Source organism: Salmo salar, chromosome 06 (genome assembly GCF_965601325.2).
Source record: "Salmo salar chromosome 06, fSalSal1, whole genome shotgun sequence".
NCBI lineage: Eukaryota > Metazoa > Chordata > Actinopteri > Salmoniformes > Salmonidae > Salmo > Salmo salar.
In genome coordinates, this window is record NC_138296.1 from 79,916,900 (window position 1) to 79,938,996 (window position 22,097).

A 22,097-nucleotide genomic window follows, 5' to 3' on the forward strand; every position below is an offset into this window, starting at 1 on the left:
CACCTGTACATAGCCCATCTATAATTTAGCCCAAACTACTACCCCTTCCCCTTTGCTCCTTTGCACCATATTATTTATATTTTAACTTTGAACTTTCTTCAAATTACAAATCTACCATTCCAGTGTTTTACTTGCTATACTTTATTTACTTTGCCACCATGGCCTTTTTTGCCTTTACCTCCCTTATCTCACATCATTTGCTCACATTGTATATAGTCTTATTTTTTTCTACTGTATCATTGATTGTATGTTGTTTTACTCCATGTGTAACTCTGTGTTTTTGTATGTTGTCGAACTGCTTTGCTTTATCTTGGCCAGGTCGCAATTGTAAATGAGAACTTGTTCTCAACTTGCCTACCTGGTTAAATAAAGGTGAAATAAATAAAAATAAATAAATAAAATTGTATATAGACTTATTTTTCTACTGTATTATTGACTGTATGTTTGTTTTACTCCATGTGTAACTCTGTGTTGTTGTATGTGTCGAACTGCTTTGCTTTATCTTGGCCAGGTCGCAATTGTAAATGAGAACTTGTTCTCAACTTGCCTACCTGGTTAAATAAAGGTGAAATAAATACATTAAAAAAATTATAAACATTGCTTTGGGATGTTGGTGCTGATAAAACAACTGAATGGTCCTTTTTGACAAGGTCTAAAATGATGTAGGGATCAGTCAGGTTAAAATTAGGACTACCAGACATGTCTGTAGTCTGCTCACACACACACGCACGCACGCACGCACGCACGCACGCACGCACAAAACCCCTAACCCCTCTCCCACGGTTCGATTAATGGTATCTTGGCAGAAAACAATATTCTTCAGTCAAAAAGTATCATTCAGTTGTTTCAGACCCTCATTTCAGACCTTTGTTAGTATGTCACTAACATCTGTCACACCACACAGGCCACCCTTAACCACCTTTACTGGTCACACACTTTTAGACCAGTAGGTCTGTGCAGCTTTAGCCTCAAGAGTGAATCCTAAATGGCACCCTATTCTCTATATAGTGCACTACTTTTGATCAGGCTGTGGTCAAAACAAGTGCACTGCAATGGAATAGGGTACCATTTGGGACGCATCCTCAGTCTACTTCCTGAATATTCCTTCACCCATCCCTAAGAGAAGGGTGAGTTTTCTTCTACTGACATGGTGGTGGTAGTTGTTCAAAGGTTACTACCCAGCTACCACATAACATTCTGGGAAACATATGTTTCTTGCAAACAACCTTAAAATAACATTTCCTACATGTTTCCTCATGGTTCTATTTAAAGTAATGTTCTCAAATTGTTCAGAGAACGTTAACAACATGAAAACATCAGTAACGTGCAAAGAACGTTCTAAGAATGTTATTTAAAAACATATACATTCCGTTCTCAGCATCAACACAACTCTATCCTTACTCTTGTTAAGTATGTTCAGGTGTATAGGCCGTGCCCAGTAATTGGCCACACCTGAATTGAATGAAATAGGATCGAGTTGAATTGACTAAAATGAACAGCTTTGTATGAGTAAAAAAAACATGTCATGGTAGCTCCATACTGGTGCCACAGTGGACTAATTCCATGGATGAAGATCATAGGTTCAAATCTCACTGACGCAATGTCACATTACAAAATTAATGTGTTTGTATTATTAATGCCTAAGCAATTGAATTTCTATGTGTCCCATCTGTTATTGGAGTTCAAATCAGTTAACCCAAACTAAGCTAGCAGTGTTATTAAAAGACGCATTGAAACATGTTCTCAGAATGTTATTTAATTACCTTGAAATAACCTATAATTTCCGTTCTCAGACAGTAAATAAAACATTTCAGGGAACCATAGAAAAATGTTCTCAGAACCTCTCTATAGCCTAAAAAATGTACATTCCCAGAATAGGCAAAAACGTTTAGAAAACGTTCAAATGTAACGGTCAGAAAATTATGGCTTCGTTCCCTGAATGAATGGGAAATAAAAAATGTTCGTTCCCAAAACTCCAAGTAACCAAATGTGCTACCTGGGTACACATGTTGTTGTTTCTAGTTTTACTTTTGGCTCGGAGAGAAGATGGGACCTTCAGGGCGGAGGGATATTTTTCACTGAGGGCCTATTTCATTCGTTTCTTAGATGTAACTGGGGCAACGTTATATACAGGGACCTGTTTCCTATGTTAAGCATTAGACTGTAGGGTTTTATTTTCAGTTACTGGCACAGGCCATTTGAATGTATGGTATGTTTCCATGGGTATGGCTCATGTTATAATTAGGAGGGATGATGATTCATTCAGAGGAGAATGGTACAATTTACCAACTTATTAGCTAGATGAGTTTGTGTTCCATGGTGAACATTATTCTTAAAAAAATTGCTTTCGAGATAGTTCATTGCGCTTTGTTTGAATATATGAAACCTTTTAAGTAACTATGCGGTTTTCAGTTTGTCGAGTCTGAGGAGGATAGCCATTTAACATCAAAGACGGAGGACATTTTCTATTTTTTCATGTCCTCTTAAAAGGGACAAAATAAAGAAAAAATATGGGCAAATTCTATTAGGATCGTTTCATCTTTGTTTTATCTGCATATTTTCCTGATGAGAAGAAGCAGCATGGCACGCCTTCTCTTCTGCAAGCATAAGCAAGCCTGCCTAACAGATATTTTCATTAATGTGATTGATTGCAGAGGGTTGCTAAAAAGCTTCTGGACAGCCCTTTGAGTTAGTGCCCCCTTGTTATCTTGTTTGCTTTTATTCCAGATCTAATTTTGCTGCCCTAAGACAAATGATATGCAGAATAGTAGTCGTCTCACTGCCGCCACCGCACGATGCAAAGGCAGACTGGGTCATTACGACCTGTTGCTGGTAGTGGGAGTGACTGATCTACCCTGGTACCGAACTGTCTGTTAAAGCAGTTGGCATACAGTTCGGACACTCATCGGTACAACACAAGTCACGCAGAGGTCTCTTCACAGTCCCCAGGTCCAGAACAGAGGCTGGGAAACGCACAGTATTAAATTGAGCAATGGCTACATGGAACTCTCCACAACCCCAAAGAAAGCCAAGCTAGGAATAAAACCAGTTTAAAAAAACAGATTAAAAAACACCTTAATGCACAAAGGGGACTGTGAAGAGAGAGCCATTTTTATATATATTGCATTGTAACTTGCACTGTACTATGTATTAGACCTAGATATTGTGTGTACTGTATGTACTGATATGTAGCCTATGTTTGTCATTTAAAATGTATGTATTTCAGTCCTTGACTAATAATGTTCCCTACTATGTATTATGTCATGTTTCATGTGGACCCCAGGATGAGTTAGCTGATGCTTCTGCAGTGGCTAATAGGCATCCTAATAAATACTAAATACCAAAGAATAGAGGGAAGAGGAGATGCATCCATTCATTTCCTCATCTTCAGATAGGCATTCAGAATGTATGATGGACTCTGATGCCTTTTATAAAGTGGGATCCTATCGAACCACCTAGACAGAAGTCAGTCAATGTGTGTCAATTGTCCTGGTGTCACACGGGGAGACATGTTTCTTTGTAGCCCTGCACTAACACACCGGATTCAAAAACGATCTCAATATACTGTGGAATATTCAGTATACAGTTCTACTAATCGTTTGCTTCTTCCCACAACATTGCATTGGAGATGTCGTGTGAGGCACAACGTTCCCATGTTCACCTAATATATTTACACCCTCATTGCCTCCCTACATCCATGCATGTGAGCTGCCTGTCTGTGTGAGGCCTGAGGAGCTAAGGTGTTGTTGTAGAGAGTGAGCTGAGGTGAATGATCTTCTTAGCGGCAAAATTCTTTGTTTACAATTTCAGCCATTTCATCTGTGTGTAGCTGAGCAGATGTGATGGCCATAACAAAATAATAAAAAATAACATTATAATTCCATTCTAGTCTTTTTGTGATTGATTATTTGTGATTGTTTGCTCAATAACTGTTCTATAACTGGTTCATACTGTACTGTACAGTCCAAATACACACCTACTGTAGGGACAGGGTCCTGGATACAGATGAAGCCTGGTCTTGGACTATGAAGCCCTTTCAATGGAGAATCTCCTGTTTGTGATCATCTAGTTAGTGAGTATTGTATTGGCTTAGAGAGAATAAATATGGCAGTTTTGATTGGAACATTCAAGGGCTAAAGTAACTAACTAACTAACTGGGTCATGTGAGAAAACAATGGGGATTCCAGCCATGAAAGCTCTAAAGCAGCAATAACAATAGACCAATCTGAATGTATGGCACACAGACACAGAATCAACCCTTTCCATAAGTTTCCCTTATTTCCTATAATCACTTGCCAGATAAACGGTTTGCATTCACCCGGCTCCATGCATGGATTGCTTTAAATTCCCTCTTTCCCTCGTTCTTTTCTCTCCTGAAAAACGTCCATGCCTGTGAATGAGTGACACCGCTTTGAATCCCCGTCTATGATTTTAAATATTCCATTCAAATGCACATAAATTAATTCAAAATAAATACCAGCAGGAATAAATTAGCCTTCTTCTAATTAGGCGTTATGCTATCTTTGAATGTCACATCTTAAGGAGGAGTGGGGTTTCAATGGAAGGCAGTACAGTACTGTACCGGAGCTGAGGGTCTGTTCTGAAGCCTGCTAAGAGTGTGTGTGTATGTGCGTATGTGTGTGTGAGTGTGTGTGTGTATGCGTATATAACCCACTCCTCAGCCTCCTCTCAGCTTCACACACACAGGCCCTAGTCATGGATCATGTTAGTGCCTTTGTGTCCCTGTTAGCTGGTAGCTAGGCTATCCATCCCTCAGCTATAGCGCTGGACATGCTCTCTTTAAGAGGCTGAGAGGTGTGAAGGGGGTGTTGCCTATATGTCTGAGAGACCTGACAGATATAGAGGATGGGACCAAAGGAGGTTGGTGGAATGAGCTATAGGAGGACGGGCTCATTGTAATGTCTAGAATAAACATGTGGTTTCCATGTTTGATGTGTTAGTAACCATTCCACCTATTCCACTCCAGCCATTGGATAGGAGCCCGTCCTCCCCAATTAAGGTGTTAACAACCTCTTGTGGATGGGACTCATGTTCCTTGCCTTCTAAGGAAAATTGGATAGGTGTGTTGAGAAGAAGAGAAGTGTGGAGTGGATAGAGAGAAAGTGCACTCTTAGAAAGAAAGGTGCTGGAACCTAAAAGGGTTACCGGCTGTCCCCATAGGAGTACTCTTTGAAGAACCATTTTTGGTTCCCGATAGAACCCTTTTTGTGTTCCATGTAGACAGACGGTTCTACATGAAACCCAAAAGGGTTCTGGAGGCGAAAGTAACGCACACCTGTTTAGGCGAGTTGCTGGCTAGTGGAGTAGGAGACTTGAAAAAGAAAAGGAGAGCTGTACAGTTTTGTATCTATGATTGTATGTTATCCAGTCATGTTTTTTACATGTTGTATTTATATCTGCCACACCCGGCCATGATTACAGACACCTGTGTAGGTCATTTGACACTATATAAACTATTGACCCGCATAGTTTGTCATTATTATAACGATGTACTCTGAGAGACGGGAAGCAAGTTAAGGGAGTGAATATATTTAATAAATAAACAAACACACCAAGAACCACGAACAGCGCACCAACATGACACAGATACAGAAACAACGACGACTGGGGAAGACACCAAAGGGAGTGACATATAAAGGGCAGGTAATCAAGGAGGTGATGGAGTCCAGGTGAGTGTCATTATGCGCAGATGCTCGTAACACTGGTGACAGGTGTGCGCCATAACGAGCAACCTGGTGACCTAGAGGCCGGAGAAGGAGCACATGGGACAATTATACCCTGATGAAGACAGCTTGTCTGTCAAAACGTTGGTTATTAAGTTATTCAATTATTGCATCTGAGCTCCTAGAGCGTGCAGCTCTCCTTTTCTTACCCAAAAGGGTTCCACCTGAAACCAAAAAGGGTTTTCCCATTGGGACAGCCGAAAACCCTTTTGGAAGCTTTTTTTCTATCAGTGTGGGAAAGATTAGATCCATTGAGGCTGCTGTTCTGTTACACACATGCTGTAGGTGTGCACAAGCAAATAGACATTGAGTGTGGTCTTGTCTGAATGAGGCAAAGAGATAGACCTGCTTCATAAACAATCACAGCTACGTCATTCAAATCAAAATCAAATCAATTTGTATTAGTCACATGCGCCGAATACAACAGGTGTAGACCTTACAGTGAAATGCATACTTACGAGCCCCTAACCAACAATGCAGTTTAAAAAAAATACAAATAAGAAATAAGTAACAAGTAATTAAATAGCAGCAGTAAAATAACAATAGCGAGACTATGTACAGGGGGGTACCGGTACAGAGTCAATGTACGGGGGCACTGGCTAGTTGAGGTAATATGTAAATGTAGGTAGAGTTATTAAAGTGACTATGCATAGATGATAACAGAGAGGAGCAGCGGCATAGAAGGGGGGGTGCAATGCAAATAGTCTGGGTGGCTATTTGATTAGCTGTTCAGGAGTCTTAGGGCTTGGGGGTAGAAGCTGTTTAGAAGCCTCTTGGACCTAGACTTGGCACGCCGGTACTGCTTGCCATGTGGTAGCAGAGAGAACAGTCTATAACTAGGGTGGCTGGAGTCTTTGACAATTTTTAGGGTCTTCCTCTGACACCGCCTTTTATAGAGGTCCTGGATGGCAGCCCATTCAAACACAGCATACACTACTGTTAAAAAGTTTGGGGTCACTGAGAAATGTTCTTGTTTTTTTAAAGAAAAGCACATTTTTTTGTCCATTAACCTGTTAGGGCTAGGGGGCAGTATTTGCACAGCTGGATAAAAAAATGTACCCGATTTAATCTGGTTACTAATCCTACCCAGTAACTAGAATATGCATATACTTATTATATATGGATAGAAAACACTCTAAAGTTTCTAAAACTGTTTGAATGGTGTCTGTGAGTATAACAGAACTCATTTGGCAGGCAAAACCCTGAGACATTTTCTGACAGGAAGTGGATACCTGATGTGTTGTATTACCTTTAAACCTATGCCATTGAAAAACACAGGGGCTGAGGAATATTTTGGCACTTCCTATTGCTTCCACTAGATGTCACCAGCCTTTACAAAGTGTTTTGAGTCTTCTGGAGGGAGATCTGACCGAACAAGAGCCATGGAACGATGATGGCCCATTAGACACCTGGCGCGCGAGTTCATGTTGGGTACCCTCATTCCAATACGTTATAAAAGAGAATGCATTCGTCCACCTTGAATATTATTCATGTTCTGGTTAAAAAAGGCCCTAATGATTTATGCTATACAACGTTTGACATGTTTGAACGAACGTAAATATATTTTTTCCCCTCGTTCATGAAGTGAAGTCCGGCGGGCTTAGATCATGTGCTAACAAGACGGAGATTTTTGGACATAAATGATGAGCTTTTTTGAACAAAACTACATTCGTTATGGACCTGTGATACCTGGAAGTGACATCTGATGAAGAGAATCAAAGGTAATGGATTATTTACATAGTATTTTCGATTTTAGATCTCCCCAACATGACGGCTAGTCTGTATCGCAACGCGTATTTTTCTGGGCGCAGTGCTCAGATTATTGCAAAGTGTGATTTCCCAGTAAGGTTATTTTTAAATCTGGCAAGTTGATTGCGTTCAAGAGATGTAAATCTATAATTCTTTAAATGACAATATAATATTTTACCAATGTTTTCTAATTTTAATTATTTAATTTGTGGTGCTGACTTGACTGCCGGTTATTGGAGGGAAACGATTTCCTCAACATCAATGCCATAGTAAAACGCTGTTTTTGGATATAAATATGAACTTGATAGAACTAAAAATGCATGCATTGTCTAACATAATGTCCTAGGAGTGTCATCTGATGTAGATTGTAAAAGGTTAGTGCATCATTTTAGCTGGTTTTATGGTTTTGGTGACCCTGTCTTTGAATTGACAAAACATTACACACAACTCTTGTAAATGTACTGTCCTAACATACTCTAAATTTATGCTTTCGCCGTAAAACCTTTTTGAAATCGTAAAACGTGGTTAGATTAAGGAGATGTTTATCTTTCAAAGGGTGTAAAATAGTTGTATGTTTGAAAAATTTGAATTTTGACATTTATTTGGATTCAAATTTGCCGCTCTTGAAATGCACCTGCTGTTGATGGAGTGCACCACGGGTGGGACGCTTGCGTCCCACCTAGCCCATAGAGGTTAAAATGACATCAAATCAGAAATACAGTATTGTCACGACTTCTACCGAAGTCGATGCCCCTCCTTGCACGGGTGGTGCTCGGCGGTCGACGTCACCGGTCTTCTAGCCATCATTGATCAGTTTTTCATTTTCCATTGGTTTGGTCTTGTCTTCCATCACACCTGTTTCCAATCCCATTAATTACTTGTGTATTTAACCTGATGTGGTATAGGGGCAGTATTTCCATGGCCGGATGAAAAACGTACCCAAATTAAACAGCCTACTACTCGAGTCAAATATTTGCATATTATTAGTAGATTTGAATAGAAAACACTCTAAAGTTTCTAAAACTGTTTGAATGATGTCTGTGAGTATAACAGAACTCATATGGCAGGCAAAAACCTGAGAGGTATCCAGCCAGGAAGTGGGCACTCTGAGGGTTGTAGTCATTTCAAATTATGTTCTATTCAAACTACAGTGACTGTGATGTCATATTGCACTTCCTAAGGCTTCCACTAGATGTCAACAGTCATTAGAACCTTGTTTGAGGCTTCTACAATGCAATTTGATTGAATAATACCCGGAACAGTAAGTGGTCAGGCTGGGATCACTTCATTACCTCATGCGCGATCACGAAGGGTTAGCCATTTTACTTTTTCTTCTGTAATGAATGTGCTATTTTATTTTATGTGCTCCAAGTTTATCATTTAAATAGGGCAAATTGATCGTTAGAAAACCCTTTTGCAATTATGTTAGCACAGCTGAAAACTATTGGTCTGATTAAAGAAGCAATAAAACTGGCCTTCTTTAGACTAGTTGAGTATCTGGAGCATCAGCATTTGTGGGTTCGATTACAGACGCAAAATGGTCAAACAAAGACCTTGCTTCTTAAACTCATCAGTCTATTCTTGTTCTGAGAAATGAAGGCTAGTTTCTTGGCAATTTCTCATTCTCTTCATTTCTCAGAACAAGAATAGACTGACGAGTTTTAGAAGAAAGTCCTTTGTTTCTGGCATTTTTGAGCCTGTAATCGAACCCAAATGCTGATGCTCCAGATACTCAACTAGTCTAGAGAAGGCCAGTTTTATTGCTTCCTTAATCAGGGCAACAGTTTTCAGCTGTGCTAACATAATTGCAAAAGGGTTTTAATGATCAATTAGCCTTTTAAAATTATAAGCTTGGATTAGCTAACACAATGTGCCATTGGAACACAGGAGTGCTGGTTGCTGATAATGGGCCTCTGCAGGCCTATGTAGATATTCCATAAAAAAATCTGCAGTTTCCAGCTGCAATAGTCATTTACAATGTCTATACTGTATTTCTGATCAATTTGATGTTGATTTAATGGACAAAAAATTAGCTTTTCTTTCAAAAACAAGGACATTTCTAAGTGACCCCAAACTTTTGAACAGTGGTGTACAAACAAACAAATATACAGAAAAGACACAAGCACCCCTAAACTAACACAAACAGACATGCTCCACACAACTCCACCCACACAAACCCCACCCCACACTCAAACCAACCCTCTACTCACATTGTATGATGAGCTCCACCACAGCTTCTCTGGGCTTCACGTTGAACCCGTTGAACTGGCTGGTCTGGCAGCGGTAGGAGCCGGTCATCTCTCTGGACACGTTGACAATCCGCAGCACCCCGTCGTAGCTCTCCACCTGCAGGGTCCCGTCCGGCATGGGCGCTTCCTTATCGGCCCGAGACCACAGGATAATGGGCTTGGGCTTCCCTGAAACCAGACACTCGAGCTCCACCGTGTCACCCTCCTGAACCACCAGGGGGCTCTTACCCCGCGGCACTGTCAGGTTGGGAGGAACTAAGAAAGAGAAAAACAGAGGAGGGACTGATATGGGGCTCTAGAAAGTCGGCTGGCGGGGTAAGGGGGAATGGTCAACGGAGGGAGAGGTGGAGGGATGGGGAAGCGAATGAGCATCCATGTTGCGATGGATTTGATGGAGTTTGAGTTGAGTGCAGCTGCGTTGAGTATTCGGTCACATACACACAATGATAGTATGAGTTGAGTTGAGTATCAGCAAGACATGCTGCTTGTATGGAGAACCATGCCACGGAGAAAGTTGGAGCGATGGCTGTTCGCTTGGATCAAAATAGCTAGAGAATAGTATGAAAGTCACCAAGCATGGTGACCAACAGGGAAAGGCTTAAATGTCAATTATTGTTGTCACAATACCAGAATTCTGACTTCGATACCAATACCAGGTTAGAATCACAATACTTGATACCAACATGATACACAATAACAAAACCAAAACGATACCACGGCAAAAAAAGGAAGATTTCTTTACATGAACATTTTTCAGACAGCCGTGAATGCATTATTGAATCAATTATACAATACATTTTACTTTGTTTTTACCAATCTAACTACATAATGGTTTTAGTTTATTTGAATGGTAAATCTCTATTGATAAATTGGGTAAATCAAGATGCAGTCCAGACTCCCAGCGTAGGCTAAGTGGGGAGCTAACATGATGCAGCCCAGACTCCCAGGGCAGGCTAAGTGGGGAGCTAACATGATCCCCGCCCAGCCCAGCACTCCCCACCCCAGCGCAGGCTAAGTGGGGAGCTAACATGATGCAGCCCAGACTCCCAGCGCAGGCTAAGTGGGGAGCTAACATGATGCAGCCCAGACTCCCAGCGCAGGCTAAGTGGGGAGCTAACATGATGCAGCCCAGACACCCAGTGCAGGCTAAGTGGGGAGCTAACATGATGCAGCCCAGACTCCCAGCGCAGACTAAGTGGGGAGCTAACATGATGCAGCCCAGACTCCCAGCGCAGGCTAAGTGGGGAGCTAACATGATGCAGCCCAGACTCCCAGCGCAGGCTAAGTGGGGAGCTAACATGATGCAGCCCAGACTCCCAGCGCAGGCTAAGTGGGGAGCTAACATGATGCAGCCCAGACTCCCAGTGCAGGCTAGAAATGAGTAGGTGGAGCAGGCACGGTGAGCACTATAATAAGTGGTTGGCTGCGCTGATAGACAGGCTTGATCCGTCAGAAACATTTGACAGAAATCCCGAAAATAACACAAATTGTAGTACCGAACTGTTCTAGTATCGGAAAAAGTACACCAGTTTCGGTATACCGTGCAACACTAATGTAAGTAGGCAATTGAAAAACAATGAAGAGCTGAAAGGAATAAATAACTCAAATGCATCGGACGTGATGTATTTGCTTCCAATAAAATAAAACTTAAAGGTAGAGTAGGCGATATTACGGAGATGCACAAAGTAAAAAGGATAGTGGGTCAATTTCAAACATCAACTAAGAGCATTGGAGCGCGAGGCTAAACTTCTTCGCTGTTTTGGTCTCGTGGCTACCACGTTGTAAGAATGTGAAGCGTAACCCGAGCACATGCGCAGATACTGTGTGTGACTGAAGAAATGTGGCTTGGCCACTAAAACCCTCACAAACTTTTACAGATGCACAATTGAGAGCATCCTGTCAGGCTGTATCACTGCCTGATATGGCAACTGCACCGCCCGATACCACAGGACTCTCCAGAGGGTTGTGCGGTCTGCCCAATGCATCACCGGGGGCCAACTACCTGCCCTCCAGGACACCTACAGCACCCGATGTCACAGGAAGGCCGAAAAGATCATCAAGGACATCAACCACCCGAGCCACGGCTGTTCACCCTGCTATTATCAAGAAGGTGAGGTCAGTACAGGTGCATCAACTCTGGGACCGAGACACTGAAATACAGCTTCTATCTCAAGGCCATCAGACTGATAAACAGCCATCACTCCAGAGTTACCTCTGTTGAAGAGGATAAGTTAATTAGAGTTAACTGCCCCTTAGATTGCCCAAATAAATGCTTCACAGAGTTCAAGTAACAGACACATCTCAACATCAACTCGTCAGAGGAGACTGCGTGAATCAGGCCTTCATGGTTGAATTGCTGCAAAGAAACCACTACTAAAGGACACCAATAAGAAGAAGACTTGCTTGGGCCAAGAAACACAAGCAATGGACATTAGACCGGTGGAATTCTGTCCTTTGAGAAATTAGAGATTTTTGTTTTCAACCACCGTGTCTTTGTGAGACGAAGAGTAGGTGAACGGATGATCTCTGCATCTGTGGTTCCCACCGTGAAGCATGGAGGAGGTGTGATGGTGTAGGGGTGCTTTGCTGGTGACACTGTCTGTGATTTATTTAGAATTTAAGGCTTAATCAGTATGGTTACCACAGCATTCTACAGCGATATGCCATCCAACTGGTTTGCACTTAGTGGGACTATCATTTCTTTTTCAACAGGACAATGACCCAACACACCTCCAGGCTGTGAAAGGGCTATTTGACCAAGAAAGAGAGTGATGGATTGCTGCATCAGATGACCTGGCCTTCACAATCACCCAACCTCAAAACAATTGAGATGGATTGGGATGAGTTGGACCGCTGAGTGAAGGAAAAGCAACCAAAAAGCGGTCAGCATATGTGGGAACTCCTTCAAGACTGTTGGAAAAGCATTCCAGGTGAAGCTGGTTGAGAGAATGCCAAGAGTGTACAAAGCTGTCATCAAGGCAAATGGTGGCTACTTTGAAGAATCTACAATATATTTTGATTTGTTTAACCCTTTTTGGGTTACTACATGATTCCATATGTGTTATTTCATAGTTTTGATGTCTTCACAATTATTCTACAATGTAGAAAATGGTAAAAATAAAGAAAACCCTGGAATGAGTAGGTATGTCCAAACTTTTGACTGGTACTGTATTTAATAATTCCGTCCTTTTGCTTTTAGATTTGTGTGCATAGTTGTGAATTGTTAGATACTACTGCACTGTTGGAGCTAGGAACACAAGCATTTCACTACAGCCTTAATAACGTCTGCTAAACATCTGTATATGACCAATAAAATTTGATTTGGATTTGATTTGACTGTGTGAGAGTGACATCTTGGATCTTACTCATTGCAATATCTGCGGTGCTGCTTGTGGCAACGTCATTTCACTGATGGTACCTTTAAGGAGTCAAGGTTTTTGTCCTCTATTCGGGCTAGGCCCATTAGTTCCAGTGAAGGGAAATCTTAACGCTACAGCATACAATTACATTCTAGACAATTCTGTGCTTCCAACTTTGTGGCAACAGTTTGGAGAAAGCCCTTTCCTGTTTCATCATGACAATGCCCCCGTACACAAAGTGAGGTCCATACAGAAATGGTTTGTCGAGATTGTTGTGGAAGAACTTGACTGGCCTGAACAGAGCCCTGACCTCATCACCATTGAACTCCTTTGGGATTAATTGGAACGCCGACGGCCTATTTGCCCAACTTCAGTGCCCGACATCACTAATGCTCTTGTGGCTGAATGGAAGCAAGTCCCTGCAGCAGTGTTCCAACATCTAGTGGAAAGCCTTTCCAGAAGAGTGGAGGCTGTTATAACACCAAAGGGTGGACCAACTCCATATTAATACCCATGATTTTGGAATGAGATGTTTGATGAGCAGGTGTCCACATACATTTGGTCATGTAGTGTATGTAGTTCGATGGGAAGTTGGAGAGGACAGTAGTGAATGGACAATAAATAATGAAACAGTGGCAGGGTGCACAGTAAAAGGATACATTACTATCGAGAGGCCTCCATTGATCCCCCTGTGTGAGTGTGTGTGTATGTGTGCGTACATGTGTGTGTGTTCTGGGGCTGAGGATAAAATATCGTCACTGACAGATTGGATCAAAAACCAGCCACTCATCGGGGTAATGTAGTGGGCTGGACGCAGTAAACTTGTTTAATGAGCAAACCTGGCTATAAAATCTGTGTGTGTGTGTATGTGTGTGTCTAAAGCCAGAGACAGATTTGGAGCTCTGTTGCAAATAAACAATGCAATCACTGCAAACCAGTCATGAAATCACACTAAAACAAACCCCAGTCAAAAAGACATTATAGCAAAGCTCAAGCTACTGACTTTAATTCAAACATCAATGGACTCAAAGGATGTTGAAACTCATCCCAGTCAACTGAAGCAATTCTGAAAAACCACATCCAATACGTCTATATGATGATGATGAAATAACAGGCAATCTGATCCAGAAAAAATGAAATCACTTTCCTTCTGACCCCAAATACAAGGATTGTCTGTGTTTCACTATGTTGCTCAGACAGAACAGTAGTGAATGGTACAATGAATACGGTCCTTAACTAGTACAATAAGCAACAGCGAGATGGTCACTAGGTACATTACTGCAACAGTGAGATAGATGGTCACTAGGTACATTACTGCAACAGTGAGATAGATGGTCACTAGGTACATTACTGCAACAGTGAGATAGATGGTCACTAGGTACATTACTGCAACAGTGAGATAGATGGTCACTAGGTACATTACTGCAACAGTGAGATAGATGGTCACTAGGTACATTACTGCAACAGTGAGATAGATGGTCACTAGGTACATTACTGCAACAGTGAGATAGATGGTCACTAGGTACATTACTGCAACAGTGAGATAGATGGTCACTAGGTACATTACTGCAACAGTGAGATAGGTGGTCACTAGGTACATTACTGCAACAGTGAGATAGATGGTCACTAGGTACATTACTGCAACAGTGAGATAGGTGGTCACTAGGTACATTACTGCAACAGTGAGATAGATGGTCACTAGGTACATTACTGCAACAGTGAGATAGATGGTCACTAGGTACATTACTGCAACAGTGAGATAGATGGTCACTAGGTACATTACTGCAACAGTGAGATAGATGGTCACTAGGTACATTACTGCAACAGTGAGATAGATGGTCACTAGGTACATTACTGCAACAGTGAGATAGATGGTCACTAGGTACATTACTGCAACAGTGAGATAGATGGTCACTAGGTACATTACTGCAACAGTGAGATAGATGGTCACTAGGTACATTACTGCAACAGTGAGATAGATGGTCACTAGGTACATTACTGCAACAGTGAGATAGATGGTCACTAGGTACATTACTGCAACAGTGAGATAGATGGTCACTAGGTACATTACTGCAACAGTGAGATAGGTGGTCACTAGGTACATTACTGCAACAGTGAGATAGATGGTCACTAGGTACATTACTGCAACAGTGAGATAGGTGGTCACTAGGTACATTACTGCAACAGTGAGATAGATGGTCACTAGGTACATTACTGCAACAGTGAGATAGATGGTCACTAGGTACATTACTGCAACAGTGAGATAGATGGTCACTAGGTACATTACTGCAACAGTGAGATAGATGGTCACTAGGTACATTACTGCAACAGTGAGATAGATGGTCACTAGGAACATTACTGCAACAGTGAGATAGATGGTCACTAGGTACATTACTGCAACAGTGAGATAGATGGTCACTAGGTACATTACTGCAACAGTGAGATAGATGGTCACTAGGTACATTACTGCAACAGTGAGATAGATGATCACTAGGTACATTACTGCAACAGTGAGATAGATGGTCACTAGGTACATTACTGCAACAGTGAGATAGGTGGTCACTAGGTACATTACTGCAACAGTGAGATAGATGGTCACTAGGTACATTACTGCAACAGTGAGATAGGTGGTCACTAGGTACATTACTGCAACAGTGAGATAGATGGTCACTAGGTACATTACTGCAACAGTGAGATAGATGGTCACTAGGTACATTACTGCAACAGTGAGATAGATGGTCACTAGGTACATTACTGCAACAGTGAGATAGGTGGTCACTAGGTACATTACTGCAACAGTGAGATAGATGGTCACTAGGTACATTACTGCAACAGTGAGATCGGTGGTCACTAGGTACATTACTGCAACAGTGAGATCGGTGGTCACTAGGTACATTACTGCAACAGTGAGATCGGTGGTCACTAGGTACATTACTGCAACAGTGAGATCGGTGGTCACTAGGTACATTACTGCAACAGTGAGATCGGTGGTCACTAGGTACATTACTGCAACAGTGAGATAGATGGTCACTAGGTACATTACTGCAACAGTGAGATAGATGGTCACTAGGTACATTACTGCAACAGTGAGATAGATGGTCACTAGGTACATTACTGCAACAGTGAGATAGATGGTCACTAGGTACATTACTGCAACAGTGAGATAGATGGTCACTAGGTACATTACTGCAACAGTGAGATCGGTGGTCACTAGGTACATTACTGCAACAGTGAGATAGATGGTCACTAGGTACATTACTGCAACAGTGAGATAGGTGGTCACTAGGTACATTACTGCAACAGTGAGATAGATGGTCACTAGGTACATTACTGCAACAGTGAGATAGATGGTCACTAGGTACATTACTGCAACAGTGAGATAGATGGTCACTAGGTACATTACTGCAACAGTGAGATAGATGGTCACTAGGAACATTACTGCAACAGTGAGATAGGTGGTCACTAGGTACATTACTGCAACAGTGAGTAGTAAACAATAACTATCCACTATGACCTGGACTGGTCAGTGGCCAGTGGTCAAGCACTAGCAACGTACATAGCAACAAGACGGAATCAACATTTTGTCCATGTAGCTTTCTCAATGCCTCTCCAGTAATCACTTAACAACAATACATGACACGTTCACTTTCATAGCATATTGTCCCTTTTGGCTAATGTTTCCAAAATCCAAACAGTCCTGAATATCCCCGGTGGTAGCGCAGCCACCGATTTGGCCAACAACAAGGCCATTAGTGTGTCAGTGTTAGGCATTTTCTCTGTGTTTCCATCCTAACAAAAAGGCAGCATCTCAATGCCTCTATGACCCAGTAGGCAGTTACAGCTGCTGGGCTTGTGCTGTTGGCTGGAGAATGCCATGGTAATAAAACCCTGTGTAGCTTCTGCCATTGTCCTCGTCTGGAAGGCCACACACACATTCTCTCTTTCTCTCTTTGTGGCTGGTTAGTGTGTGACTGTTAAGAAACACAGAAGTGTACATGCACGTGCATACACATACACGATCTGGAACCGTGTGTGCCTGCTGAGAGATGCCCATTGTGGCGTGTGTGTGTGTGTGTGTGTGTGTGTGTGTGTGTGTGTGTGTGTGTGTGTGTGTGTGTGTGTGTGTGTGTGTGTGTGTGTGTGTGTGTGTGTGTGTCTGTGTGCGTGCGTGCGTGCGTGCGTGCTTGCATGGGGAGGGACCCGGACCCTCTGCTTGTACCCCAGCCAGGCTGCACCTCGCTGGGGTCTCAGCCTCAGCTGGGAAGCCTTACAAGTATCCGTCACTACTACCACAACAGACAGCTGACTATGTGAACTGACAGCCAATATGGCGATGTTTGGTACTTGACATTTTTACACAGCTCAGAGAGGTGTGTGGGGTCAGAGGGACCGTGCACACAATGCAACGCTCTTTGAAAATAAACTCAACTGGCCTCTTTGGGTGAGTGCAGTGACATCAATCTCCGTTGCTGTGGTAACGCTGCACTCTGCTCGAGTGGGTGTGTTTGAGAGAGAGAGAGAAAGTGTGTGTGTGTTTGTGTTGGCTCTAGGCCAGGGAGTTGGCTGCTCTGTGACAGCCCTCTCTGTGGAGCTTCACCCCTGTGGGGACAGTGTGTGTTGGCCTGTAGGGATATACTGTGTCTGTCCTGCAGGGCTCAGAAGGGCTTAGCTGGCTGATGGAGCACGAGGGCACAGGGAGGAAACTAACACCATTCATAGGCACTGAGGCTCCACACACAGGGGCATTCCTCCAGGCCTACAATGTGTGTGTGTGTGTGTGTGTGTGTGTGTGTGTGTGTGTGTGTGTGTGTGTGTGTGTGTGTGTGTGTGTGTGTGTGTGTGTGTGGTGTGTGTGTGTGTGTGTGTGTGTGATATAGCCCCAATGCCTATCATTCCCAGCAGGAACCAGCCTTATTGCGGCACTTTCTTCTCCCAAGACACCCCACACTGAATATCAGTGAAAGGTTTGTGGTTGTCACCATGACAAATGTGATTTTCCACAGCCATAATGTGTGGCATTTCACAATCAAGGGCTCACAACAGCTCCCACCATCACTGAAAGAGGCTTTACTTTTCTGGTTACAACAATAAAAAATGATATTTTAGAAGATTATTTAATTGAGCTGACGTGCAACTTGCTGTTCATGAAGTATAAGGCAAGGAAGCTGAACAAACTCCAATAGTGTTGACAGTAGATTAAAATACACAAACCAGTGAGTCACTCAGCCCTACTCAGTGATTCATTGAGGAAAGCAATACCTACAGCTACTAACTGGCCCACCGGTACCACAACACAAACAGGTAGCTGAAGGAACGATGAGTCAAAGTGAATGTGCCAACCAGGATTCCTGTACCAGAGCCAGTGAGCAGGACTGAAGGCCCAGACTAGAGCAGCACATCACATCAGCAAAGCCTGCAGCAGCAACAATGACAGGTTACTACAGTCACCGGATAACACGGTGACTGGATAATCACTACCTCTCACTTTCTGTTAGTTCAGACGATAGGGATGGACGGTTGAACAAAGGACATGAAGACAGAGAGAGGGACCAAAGCTAGAGATGGACAACACAAATACATTTTCAAAAGTGGTCTCAACCCCTGATTGTTGTTGGCGAAGGGTTAGGGCTCAGTTTTAGTGAGTGCGTGGGATTGAACAAAGCCAAGAAGGGTCACATAGAGTGATGTGAAGTCAAGTCATATATCCCAATTATAATCAAACAAATCAGAGGTGGTCTCCAAGTTGAACCCTCTTTCAGGAAGTCCAGTGGCTCTAACCAGTGTTTATTAATATAGCCTGGCACCTTATTTTTTTATCAACTGAGCCCTTAATTGATTCGCTTAATTTATTAAATGCAGTTATTCATTTGGGTGGAGAGCCATTGTGTGCTGTTGGATATCCGAGATGTGGAAAGGGCTGATGATTGAGAAACAGATTCATTACTTAAATATGGGAGAGAGGTGATTTTCTATCCCAATTATAGAGAGATTTTTATCAATTACTATATGGCTCAGGCTGAGCTAGGAGCTAGGATGAAAACCAATGGAGCTTGTAGCTTTCTGGGACTGGGTTGGAGACCACTAGGAGTAAGATGTGGAATTATATGTGTTTATACTGTAGCTAACAGGCAAGGTTTTCCATTTCCTATTTGTGCGAATCTGCAGGCGTAATGCTGCTACAGTGTTCTGATAATGACCAATGTACCGCTGGATTTAACTAGTACCTCAATGGGATTCAAAGAAATTGAAGAAGGATTGGGCTGACTGAACGCTTGCCAGATATTCAACCCTGCAGGTTAGTCAATTCTCAGACCGTTCAGAAAAACTTTATCTTGGACAAATCCACCCCTGATTAAGTTCAGCGCAAACTAGTTACAACGAGTAATCTGTTTCAGAGTGAAAGTGAAGGAGGATAGGTAGGGCAGTTAGGTTGATTAAAGGCATGCCTAGGATGCCTCCGTAGGTTAGTCTGAGTGTTTCTGTCTCGTCCTCCACTAGATCCATGTTTAACACAAAGGCTAATGCAAAGATGAATCTCCTTATGTCTGGAAGAAACTCCCTCCCTCCCTCTCTCTATCTTGCTCTCTCTACAGCTTCATTAAAGGGGTATACTAAAACGAAGATGGCTTACATTTTACCCCGTAGCATGAAAATGGAAGCGCCCTCCTCCTTTCCTCTTTTCCTCCTTTCTTTCCACCAGTCTGTTAATCCTGTCGGTAATGGATGGGGAAATCTGGGCTCTTGTTTGATTCCTACCCATGAATAAAACATTAACTCTCAGGGTACCCAAAATAAAAAAGTCTTAGCTAGGTAATGAGTGATGATTGTAAATATTAGCACTATTTTGTGGGGGTGGAAACTAATGAAAGCTGTGGGGATAAAAGTGTAGTCAGCAGTAGAGAGTATGAATATGTGTTGTGGATAATGAGTGTTGGTTTTGTCTGGGGATGGGGACTAGGACTGGACTAGGCTAGAAGAGTTTGGGCTGGAGGCTGGGCTGAGCTAGATGTAGTAGGGCTGGCCTGGGGCCCTGCAAGAGCTTCACAGTGTTCAGGATGGAGATAATTTAGACTCAATATCTTTCCAAACACTTCAACAGCGTGAGGACCCATCTCTTTCCTCACACGTCAGCAGCCTGAGGCCCCAACTCTTTCCAAACACTTCAACAGCGTGAGGCCCCATCTCATTCCAAACACTTCCACAGCGTGGAGCCCTGGCAGAGCTGCAGGGTAATCTGCTCTAAATGTTTTCATTAAGAGACTGTAATTACCGCTAGCCTCTCTCTCCCTTCAGGGGAACAGCAGAGACGGTTTGGTTAGCCCAAACAGCAGGCCAGCCAAGACAGAGATGACTGACCTTTGGCTAGCAACAACATCACCCAATCTTGGGCTTGATTATAGCGACAGCAGAGACAACAATTTCTCTCGACACAGTGGTCATGCTACTTCAGAACATCTCAGTCCCCACAGAGAGTTACAGAAGGACAATGACTCACGCAGTGCACAGTACGATTCTACGTTAGTTTTTCTCTACACCTGTACATGGATCACTGTATACTATCTTCACACAACTCTTTCATCGTATTCAACATCATTAAACCCCTGCAACTTAATACGACCTCCTAGAAAAACAATCACCCTTAAAAACAATCAAATCTGAGCACAAAAGGACCTTTCATGTTATATTTCCTTTCCTGCTCTCTGAGAGAAGAGAGAAACACAGTCTTGTTCCACATTAAAGAGTGAGTTTTTGTGTCAGTGGGCCACACACACACACACACACACACACACACACACACACACACACACACACACACACACACCACACACACACACACACACACACACACACACACACACACACACACACACACACACACACACACACACACACACACACACACTTTGTTCTATCCTCATGGGGAAATGAAATTTATTTCCATTCTAAAAACAATTTTCACTTACCCTAACCCTAACCTTAATCTGTAACCTACAACCCAAACCCTAACTCCTAACCCTAAACCCAAACCACTAACCCCTTATCCTAACCCAAATTATAACCCTAATTATAACTCTAACCCTAAACCTAACCCCTATGTTTAAAATAGCCTTGGTCCTCATGGGGATGTGGGAAATGTCCAGACGAGGAAGAATTTTGCTTGTTTTACTATCCTTTTAGGGACCCACAGGGATAGAAGAACTAACCCAAGCACACAGAAGCACACACACAAACACATTTATCAGGAAGCTATCATCCACTGGCGCCTTTCAAACACACCAAATCAACAGCCAGCAAATTCAGAATGTCTCTTCAAGACCACAACCAACTCCTTTTGGGAATTCCAATTTCGGAGCGACAACGGTTGGGATGAGAGACTGCATGCTTGTACGGAACAGGCATTCCAAGTGGAAATTCCCAATCTAAGTACCTCTTTCTGAGGCGTGTTATTGATTGGGTCCTGTCCGTTAGAGATGGGGTATTAGGAGGTGACACAACAACACAGCAGCACGGGAGATCACTGATAGTCCTCTGAGTGTTGATTACACATGACATCCACAAAACCCACTCCAACCCTGTGTAATCACTTCTCCTCCCTAACCCGTACCTCTCTTCTCCTCTCTAACCCGTACCTCTCTTATTCTCCCTAACCCATACCTCTCTTCTCCTCCCTAACGCATACCTCTCTTCTCCTCTCTAACCCACACCTCTCTTCTCCTCTATAACCCATACCTCTCTTCTCCTCTCTAACGCATACCTCTCTTCTCCTCTCTAACCCACACCTCTCTTCTCCTCTCTAACCCACACATCTCTTCTCCTCCCTAACGCATACCTCTCTTCTCCTCTCTAACCCACACCTCTCTTCTCCTCTACAACCCGTACCTCTCTTCTCCTCTATAACCCACACCTCTCTTCTCCTCTCTAACACACACCTCTCTTCTCCTCCCTAACCCATACCTCTCCTCTCCTCCCTAACCCATACCTCTCTTCTCCTCTCT

At 42.8% G+C, this 22,097-nt stretch overlaps 1 protein-coding gene across 2 annotated transcripts in view; it reads right to left on the bottom strand.

Moving 5' to 3' along the window:
* LOC106608081 (MAM domain-containing glycosylphosphatidylinositol anchor protein 2) overlaps positions 1-22,097 on the bottom strand; it is a 396,771-nt gene that overhangs the window by 116,666 nt on the left and 258,008 nt on the right. Inside the window, exon 9 of one of the 2 annotated variants that reach the window (XM_014205779.3) lies at positions 9,704-9,997. In XM_014205779.3, the coding sequence (XP_014061254.3) occupies positions 9,704-9,997 (294 nt within the window). Of the gene's footprint in view, positions 1-9,703; positions 10,025-22,097 lie in introns of both variants that reach the window. The other variant, XM_014205777.3, reaches the window with a different exon arrangement.